This window comes from Ylistrum balloti, unplaced genomic scaffold (assembly GCF_031769215.1).
Source record: "Ylistrum balloti isolate Yb309-2 unplaced genomic scaffold, AGI_CSIRO_Ybal_v1 Utg370092, whole genome shotgun sequence".
Classification (NCBI taxonomy): Eukaryota; Metazoa; Mollusca; class Bivalvia; order Pectinida; family Pectinidae; genus Ylistrum; species Ylistrum balloti.
In genome coordinates this window covers 426,192-435,855 of record NW_026782123.1, presented here as the reverse complement: position 1 = coordinate 435,855, position 9,664 = coordinate 426,192, and the positions used below count along the sequence as shown (strand labels likewise).

Here is a 9,664-nt window from a genome sequence, read left to right as displayed (position 1 = left end):
CATCCTCACAATCACACACTACCTCTCACCATCCTCATACACATCCTCACAATCACACACTACCTCTCACCATCCTCATACACATCATCACAATCACACACGCCCTCTCACCATCCTCATACATTCCTCACAATAACACACGCCCTCTCACCATCCTCATACATTCCTCACAATAACACACGCCCTCTCACCATCATCATACACATCATCACAATCACACACTCCCTCTCACCATCATCATACACATCATCACAATCACACACGCCCTCTCACCATCCTCATACATTCCTCACAATAACACACGCCCTCTCACCATCCTCATACATTCCTCACAATAACACACGCCCTCTCACCATCATCATACACGTCCTCAAAATCACACACGCCCTCTCACCATCCTCATACATTCCTCACAATAACACACTTCCTCTCACCATCCTCATACACATCCTCACAATCACACACGCCCTCTCACCATCCTCATACACATCCTCACAATCACACACTCCCTCTCACCATCATCATACACATCATCACAATCACACACGCCCTCTCACCATCCTCATACATTCCTCACAATAACACACTTCCTCTCACCATCCTCATACACATCCTCACAATCACACACGCCCTCTCACCATCATCATACACATCATCACAATCACACACTACCTCTCACCATCCTCATACACATCCTCACAATCACACACGCCCTCTCACCATCCTCATACACATCATCACAATCACACACGCCCTCTCACCATCCTCATACATTCCTCACAATAACACACGCCCTCTCACCATCATCATACACATCCTCACAATCACACACTACCTCTCACCATCCTCATACACATCCTCACAATCACACACTCCCTCTCACCATCATCATACACATCATCACAATCACACACTCCCTCTCACCATCATCATACACATCATCACAATCACACACTCCCTCTCACCATCATCATACACATCATCACAATCACACACTCCCTCTCACCATCCTCATACACATCATCACAATCACACACGCCCTCTCACCATCCTCATACATTCCTCACAATAACACACGCCCTCTCACCATCCTCATACACATCCTCACAATCACACACTCCCTCTCACCATCATCATACACATCATCACAATCACACACTCCCTCTCACCATCATCATACACATCATCACAATCACACACTCCCTCTCACCATCCTCATACACATCATCACAATCACACACGCCCTCTCACCATCCTCATACATTCCTCACAATAACACACGCCCTCTCACCATCCTCATACACATCCTCACAATCACACACTCCCTCTCACCATCATCATACACATCATCACAATCACACACTCCCTCTCACCATCATCATACACATCATCACAATCACACACTCCCTCTCACCATCCTCATACACATCATCACAATCACACACTACCTCTCACCATCCTCATACACATCATCACAATCACACACGCCCTCTCACCATCCTCATACATTCCTCACAATAACACACTCCCTCTCACCATCATCATACACATCACAATCACACACTCCCTCTCACCATCATCATACACATCATCACAATCACACACTACCTCTCACCATCCTCATACATTCCTTACAATCACACACTCCCTCTCACCATCATCATACACATCATCACAATCACACACTCCCTCTCACCATCCTTATACACATCATCAAAATCACACACTCCCTCTCACAATCATCATACACGTCCTCACAATCACACACGCCCTCTCACCATCCTCATACACATTCTCAAAGCACACGTGCCCTCTCAACAGCATCACACATTTTCACAAACACAAGCCGTTTCACCATCCTCATACACATCCTCAAAATCACAATCACACACTCACACACTCCCTCTCACCATCATCATACACATCATCACAATCACACACTCCCTCTCACCATCCTCATACACATCATCACAATCACACACTACCTCTCACCATCATCATACACGTCCTCAAAATCACAAACGCCCTCTCACCATCCTCATACATATCCTCACAATTAAACGCTCCCTCTAACCATCCTCATACACATCATCACAATTATACGCTTCCTCTCACCATCCTCATACACATCATCACAACCACACACTACCTCTCACCATCCTTATACACATCATCACAATCACACACTACCTCTCACCATCCTTATACACATCATCACAATCACACACTACCTCTCACCATCCTTATACACATCATCACAATCACACACTACCTCTCACCATCATCATACACGTCCTCAAAATCACAAACGCCCTCTCACCATCCTCATACATATCCTCACAATTAAACGCTCCCTCTAACCATCCTCATACACATCATCACAATTATACGCTTCCTCTCACCATCCTCATACACATCATCACAACCACACACTACCTCTCACCATCCTTATACACATCATCACAATCACACACTACCTCTCACCATCATCATACACATCCTCAAAATCACAAACGCCCTCTCACCATCCTCATACACATCATCACAATCACACACTACCTCTCACCATCCTTATACACATCATCACAATCACACACTACCTCTCACCATCCTTATACACATCATCACAATCACACACTACCTCTCACCATCCTTATACACATCATCACAATCACACACTACCTCTCACCATCATCATACACATCCTCACAATTAAATGCTCCCTCTTACCATCATCACACATATTCTCCTGAAAACGTGTTCCTACACACCACAGTATAGACAAAGATATAGTCCAACGGATCGCAATGTAGGTCGATGATTCTGTCGTCGTACTGTCATTTATAATTCATGGCGGGTATACACCTCTAAATTTCCCCTGTTAGGCTTTCTCGATCCTGGAATGAAACGGCTAAACCGGGGACTGTTCAGTATTGAATACAATTCATTACAGGTATAGACAGGTATGATTGCTATTTTTCATTTCCAAAAGTTGTTTCACATCAATATCTATAACGAACACCTCCACATGGTATACGTCCGTTTTACGTTCAGCATATTATCTACTTGTGCACAGAGACTTCTCAATATATTGTCAACCATTTGTCCGTTTGTATGTACACTTCGTTTGAGCCTTACAGAGTACTTTTTAGGGGGGGGGGGTGGTTATAACATGTATTATTATTATTTTTACTTTCATTTGACAGATTTCAACACTTTCTCTATAAATGGGGAATTCGTCCAACAAAGGTTTGTCGAGAAATGAAATTCGACAACTGAAGAGAGAATGCGATTTTTCTGAAGCTGAAATAAAAGAATGGTATGGCGAATATCAACAAAGTAAAAAGGGACGATATCTCACCGTTAACGAGTTCAAGGATGTCTACTCTAAAATGTACGGCTCAGACGCAGGACAGTTTGCTGAACATGTCTTCAGAACGTTTGACTTAAATGGGGACGGCAAGGTAGACTTTAGAGAGTTTTTGATCGGACTGAGTGTGACGTCAACAGATAACATAGACCAAAAGTTGAAATGGGCGTTTTCCATGTATGACGTGGACGGTGACGGAGCTATCACACGGAAGGAAATGCTAGACATGATGGCGGTACGTATATTATAAATATGATTAAAGTCCATTGCAGTAAAATGTCTCCTCTGATGCCTCTCAAGTCTGAACAGGAAAACCCCGTTGCTCAGAATACATGCAAGTTGCTTTGATATCTCAACGTTAGAAATAGGACCTCCATTCATACTGTTGAAAAATTGCACAGTGCATATTTGATGATTATGAGACGATGAGATGGGAGGGGGATGCTAAGAAGTTCGTCATCTTGGATATCCATGGTAACGAAAATCAAAGTGTTTAGCAACCCCCTAAACCAAAGGCCCCTTATGTCACATATTCATAAAAGTGGAGTGCATGATGTCATCACTCACCGAGTAAAGGTCTCTGTCACTAATTGTCTCCCCTGTTCTACTTGCCGTGTTTCAGGTGTGTCCTCCTATGTAATTTGATTGACGGGTTGGTTTTGATGACGTCATTTTTAGCTATAGTAAAGGACGTAATTCGACTGACGGGTTGGTTTTGACGACGTCATGTTTAGCTATAGTAAAGTATGTAATTCGTAATTTTTGACGACTCATTGACGGGTCGATGTTTTAAGCTATAGTAAAGTATGTAAAGCTATAGTAAAGTATGTAATTCGACTGACGGGTCGGTTTTGACGACCTCATTGATGTATCTAGCTATAGTTAAGTACGTAATTCGACTGACGGGTCGGTTTTGACGACGTCATTGATGTTTTTAACTATAGTAAAATACATCATTCGACTGACGGGTTGGTTTTGACGACGTCATTGATGTTTTTAGCTATAGTAAAGTACGTAATTCGACTGACGGATTGGTTTTGACGACGTCATTGATGTATTTAGCTATAGTAAAGTACGTAATTCGACTGACGGGTCGGTTTTGACGACGTCATTGATGTTTTAAGCTATAGTAAAGTATGTAATTTGACTCACGGGTTGGTTTTGACGACGTCATTGATGTTTTAAGCTATAGTAAAGTATGTAATTCGACTGACGGGTCGGTTTTGACGACCTCATTGATGTTTTTAGCTATTGGATAGTATGCAATGCGACTGACGGGTTGGTTTTGACGACGTCATTGATGTTTTTAACTATAGTAAAATATAGTAAAGTATGTAATTTGTACGATCATTGATGTTTTAAGCTATAGTAAAGTATGTAATTTGACTCACGGGTTGGTTTTGACGACGTCATTGATGTTTTTAGCTATAGTAAAGTACGTAATTCGACTGACGGGTTGGTTTTGACGACGTCATTGATGTTTTTAGCTATAGTAAAGTACGTAATTCGACTGACGGGGTGGTTTTGACGACGTCATTGATGTATTTATATAGTAAAGTGTATTTAGCTATAGTAAGCTATAGTACGTAATTTGACTCACGGGTCGGTTTTGACGACGTCATTGATGTTTTAAGCTATAGTAAAGTATGTAATTTGACTCACGGGTTGGTTTTGACGACGTCATTGATGTTTTAAGCTATAGTAAAGTATGTAATTTGACTCACGGGTTGGTTTTGACGACGTCATTGATGTTTTTAGCTATAGTAAAGTACGTCATTCGACTGACGGGTTGGTTTTGACGACGTCATTGATGTTTTTAGCTATAGTAAAGTACGTCATTCGACTGACGGGTTGGTTTTGACGACGTCATTGATGTTTTTAGCTATAGTAAAGTACGTCATTCGACTGACGGGTTGGTTTTGACGACGTCATTGATGTATCTAGCTATAGTAAAGTACGTAATTCGACTGACGGGTTGGTTTTGACGACGTCATTAAGCTTTCGACTGTACCGTAGTGTGTATATATCCCTTTTTCACAACGGAAAATGACTTGTATGGCGTGTATTGTTGGTATTTTGCATGCAAGAACATAATTTAACTTGGTTTTTTCATTACGAAATATTACTGCTATAAAAAAAAGCATAAAATTATAACCTTTCTTTAAATAATCACATTTTCTATTTGCAAAATTTACATTTTCACTTATCAATTACATTTTTTTTCTTAAAACATGTAATGATGACAACAAAAAAATCGAACTTTTGCTGTTGTTTGCTGCTGTTTTGCTGTTATTTGCAGTTGTTCACTGCTGTTTTACTACTGTTTTGCTACTGACACCAGAAAAACAGCAGCAAACAGCAACAAACAGTAAAAAACAGCAAAACAGCGGAAGACAACAGCAAACAGCAGCAAACAACAAGCACCATTTACGACATCATAAAAATATATAATTTAGCTATCTGCATTTTTTTTTTTTTTTTTTTTTTACCTTTTTCGCCTATTTGCTCGCGGTTGCCGAGTGACCATAGGTTACCAATATACATATAAACTTGACTGATTTTACAACAATTGCGAAACTCATACTAATCACTCTTGTTGGCCCGAATGTAAGCGCACGAGGGGTCTAATTGTGGGAGGAAACCGGAGTACCCTGGGAAAGCCCATGTGGTCGGCCAGGTGACCCCTTACCTTTTCACATCCGTTCCGAGAATCGAAGCCCGGACGTCTATATGAAAGGCAAGTGCGTTGCCACTGCGCCACCCGACTGATAGGTTACCATACTATGTAACACGTGACATTAACATTCGGACTGATGTTGACATGTTGATGTATATTTCTTTGCATCTTCAATGGCAAATAAATGTTCTGTTGCAGTCTATTTACCGAATGACGCCATTAATCGTTAAACCGCCAGATGTCGCTACGCCTGAAATGATGACAACGAAGCTCTTCGGAAACATCGACGAAAACGGCGACGGCTCGATAACTCTTGAGGAGTTCCGAACGGGAGCAAAGGCAGATCCCCTAATCCTCAATATGCTACAGTTGAATCCTGATCCCCAATGAACCAATAAACGAAACTTCATCTGATTTTGTATTCTTTAATAAGATATTACTACGTGGATGTTATGTGTACTGGACAACACTCTACGATTTACAGAATAGTACACACTCTCGATAATGCTTTATTCGTGGAATAAGTTGTGATACAATATTTAAAACAAAAAATATGTTATTTCTAAATAACATAAACTACATGTACATGATGAATACTACAAATGACAATAAAAAAAAATTATCTACCAAAGCGGTGTGAAATGAAACAGAGACACGCTGTGCTTTAGAAGATCGCACCATTTGAAGCCTTCTCCATGTCGCCTGCTGTTGAGTAATAGGGGTTGCCTCAGCCATTATCTATCTGTTGCCTGATGGAGTTGAGGGTTTTACTCCGCTGATGTTTTCTGAATCGTTTTGGTGTGTTTTATGTACCAGGTCTGATTCTGTGTGGAAATGATGTGATCGCACCAACATGGCGATATAACTACACGTTAAGTGTTCAACATGAAGATATAACTACACGTTAAGTGTTCAGCATGGCGAGAAAACTACACTTGAATGTTCAGCATGGCGATATAACTACACGTTAAGTGTTCAGCATGGCGATATAATTACACGTTAAACGTCAACATGAAGATATAAATACACGTTAAGTGTTCAGCATGAAGATATAACTACACATTATGACAAGTGGGACGTTTTGATGACTATACGGTCACCTTCATCAGACAAATAACCAGTGAGAAGCACTGACGTACGTAGTGTGCTTTTTCGGCTGTACTATAATCCCGTGGAGACTATGGTAGAAAACGGTGTGACGAAATGGTAAACAGATTATTGACCAAAGAATACACAAGATGGTAACAATGTACTATTGTCAATTCGGCTACGCTTTGTTTAACAATTGACCATAGATGTGCGAGAGCCTTTGACCCCCCTCGTCCCTATTAAGAACTGGCCCACTGCGGCGTATCCAGATGGCTTCCTTAACCAACCGTCTGAAAAGACTGTCGACTGTTTTGTAATATTCCCAGTCAATGTTATAATTTTGCTGTGTGGAATAATTTGTAATTGACGACTGATTGATCTGGGACTGAGAATACTAAAGTAGGTCATAGCAACTGTCTGGCAATACTTTCACAAAGAGAAGATATTCTCTACGCATGAATGGCGACACTACCAGCAGTCTCAATAAATAGTGCAGTTTACAAATATCTATGAATCTTTAATGGCAGGCATCGATAACGCTATATATATCGATCCGGGATTCTGTTTGTAACTTTACAGAAAGGAAAATGGTTAATATATTGATCATTTACTTCAAATAATCAATAAATTAATTTCCGTTTTAATATGTAGACAAATCAAATAAAATCCTTTTGTATAAACTTATCTATCATCTACACTTTGCGTCATACACTTGTCACGTCACGTCTCTCTAAACCTACCACCATGAAGTCTGTATTGTCACGTCCCTATAAACCTAACACCATGAAGACAGTATAGTCACGTCTCTCTAAACCTAACACCATGAAGACAGTATTGTGACGTTTCTCTAAACCTGACACCATGAAGACAGTTTAGACACTTCTCTCTAAACCTGATACCACGAAGACAGTAGTGTCACGTCTCTCTAAACCAGACATCATGAAGGCAGTATTGTCATGTCTCTCTAAACCAGACATCATGAAGACAGTAGTGTCACGTCTCTCTAAACCTAACATCATGAAGGCAGTATTGTGACGCCTCTCTAAACCTGACACCATGAAGACAGTATTGTCACTTCTCTCTAAACCTGACACCATGAAGACAGTATTGTCACTTCTCTCTAAACCTAACATCATGAAGACAGTATTGTGACGCCTCTCTAAACCTAACATCATGAAGACAGTATTGTCACGTCTCTCGAACCGGACACCATGAAGACAGTATTGTGACGCCTCTCTAAACCTAACATCATGAAGACAGTATTGTGACGCCTCTCTAAACCTGACACCATGAAGACAGTATTGTGATGCCTCTCTAAACCTGACACCATGAAGACAGTATTGTGACGTCTCTCGAACCTGACACCATGAAGACAGTATTGTCACGCCTCTCTAAACCTGACACCATGAAGACAGTATTGTCACTTCTCTCTAAACCTGACACCATGAAGACTGTATTGTGACGCCTCTCTAAACCTAACATCATGAAGACAGTATTGTCACGTCTCTCGAACCTGACACCATGAAGACAGTATTGTGACGCCTCTCTAAACCTGACACCATGAAGACAGTATTGTGACGCCTCTCTAAACCTGACACCATGAAGACAGTATTGTCACGCCTCTCTAAACCTGACACCATGAAGACTGTATTGTGACGCCTCTCTAAACCTAACATCATGAAGACAGTATTGTCACGTCTCTCTATCATGAAGACAGTATTGTGAAGCCTCTCTAAACCTGACACCATGAAGACAGTATTGTCACGCCTCTCTAAACCTGACACCATGAAGACAGTATTGTCACGCCTCTCTAAACCTGACACCATGAAGGCAGTATTGTCACTTCTCTCTAAACCTGACACCATGAAGGCTGTATAGACACGTCTCTATAAACCTGGCGCCATGAAGATATTATTTTCGCGTCTCTCTAAACTGAACACCATGAAGACAGTATTGTGATGCCTCTCTAAACCTAACACCATAGAGAGGTCTCCCTAACCTCACAACATCGAAACTCTCCTTGATGTTACGTAGACATATTGCTTTGAAGCAAGGCAGTAATGCTTGTTGCCAATCGTCCAATCAAGTCCGACCAATGCATTTACCACTGAAGTCACTGAGTCGTGAAGAAAACGTCGCGGAACAGCAGATCAATGGCAGTGATAGTAACATCATGTAATTAGAATCCCCATTCGTGTATCTTCTCTTTAATTTAGTTTATGTTTTTAACCACAAACATAGTCTTGCTGTAAAGACAGGAGATTTACTATATGTCCAGTTACAGAGGTAGTCCTATCGAAATTTGTTGAATGGTGATTTTTTGATACAAACAGAAAAAAACATTATCTTGCGCAGTTTGTAATGAGACCATACAGTGTGTGTTAACATCAGAAAATTCGATTGAAGAAAAATATGTGTTTAGTATACAGCATGAAAGACGAGTCACTTTTATTATCTGAAGACGATGACAATACAAGACGAGAAAATATCTGGGGAGGGATTGACATATGAAGACGATATAAAGATAA

The 9,664-nt window shown here is 40.8% G+C and overlaps 1 protein-coding gene across 1 annotated transcript; it reads left to right on the top strand.

Annotated features, from left to right (window-relative positions):
* Nucleotides 1-3,212: 3,212 nt before the first annotated feature.
* On the top strand, nucleotides 3,213-6,437 carry LOC132549938 (neurocalcin homolog). The gene is made up of 2 exons (XM_060213922.1): nucleotides 3,213-3,605; nucleotides 6,246-6,437. The coding sequence occupies exons 1-2, from the start codon at nucleotides 3,228-3,230 to the stop codon at nucleotides 6,435-6,437; spliced, it is 570 nt and encodes a 189-aa protein (XP_060069905.1). The 5' UTR covers nucleotides 3,213-3,227.
* The last annotated feature ends 3,227 nt before the right edge of the window (nucleotides 6,438-9,664 follow it).

Excerpts from the sequence above, each read along its gene's own strand:
- LOC132549938 (XM_060213922.1), top strand. The coding sequence starts at position 3,228 with ATGGGGAATTCGTCCAACAAAGGTTTGTCGAGAAATGAAATTCGACAA. Across the intron at positions 3,606-6,245 it reads AAATGCTAGACATGATGGCG|TCTATTTACCGAATGACGCC; the intron begins GTACGTATATTA and ends GTTCTGTTGCAG.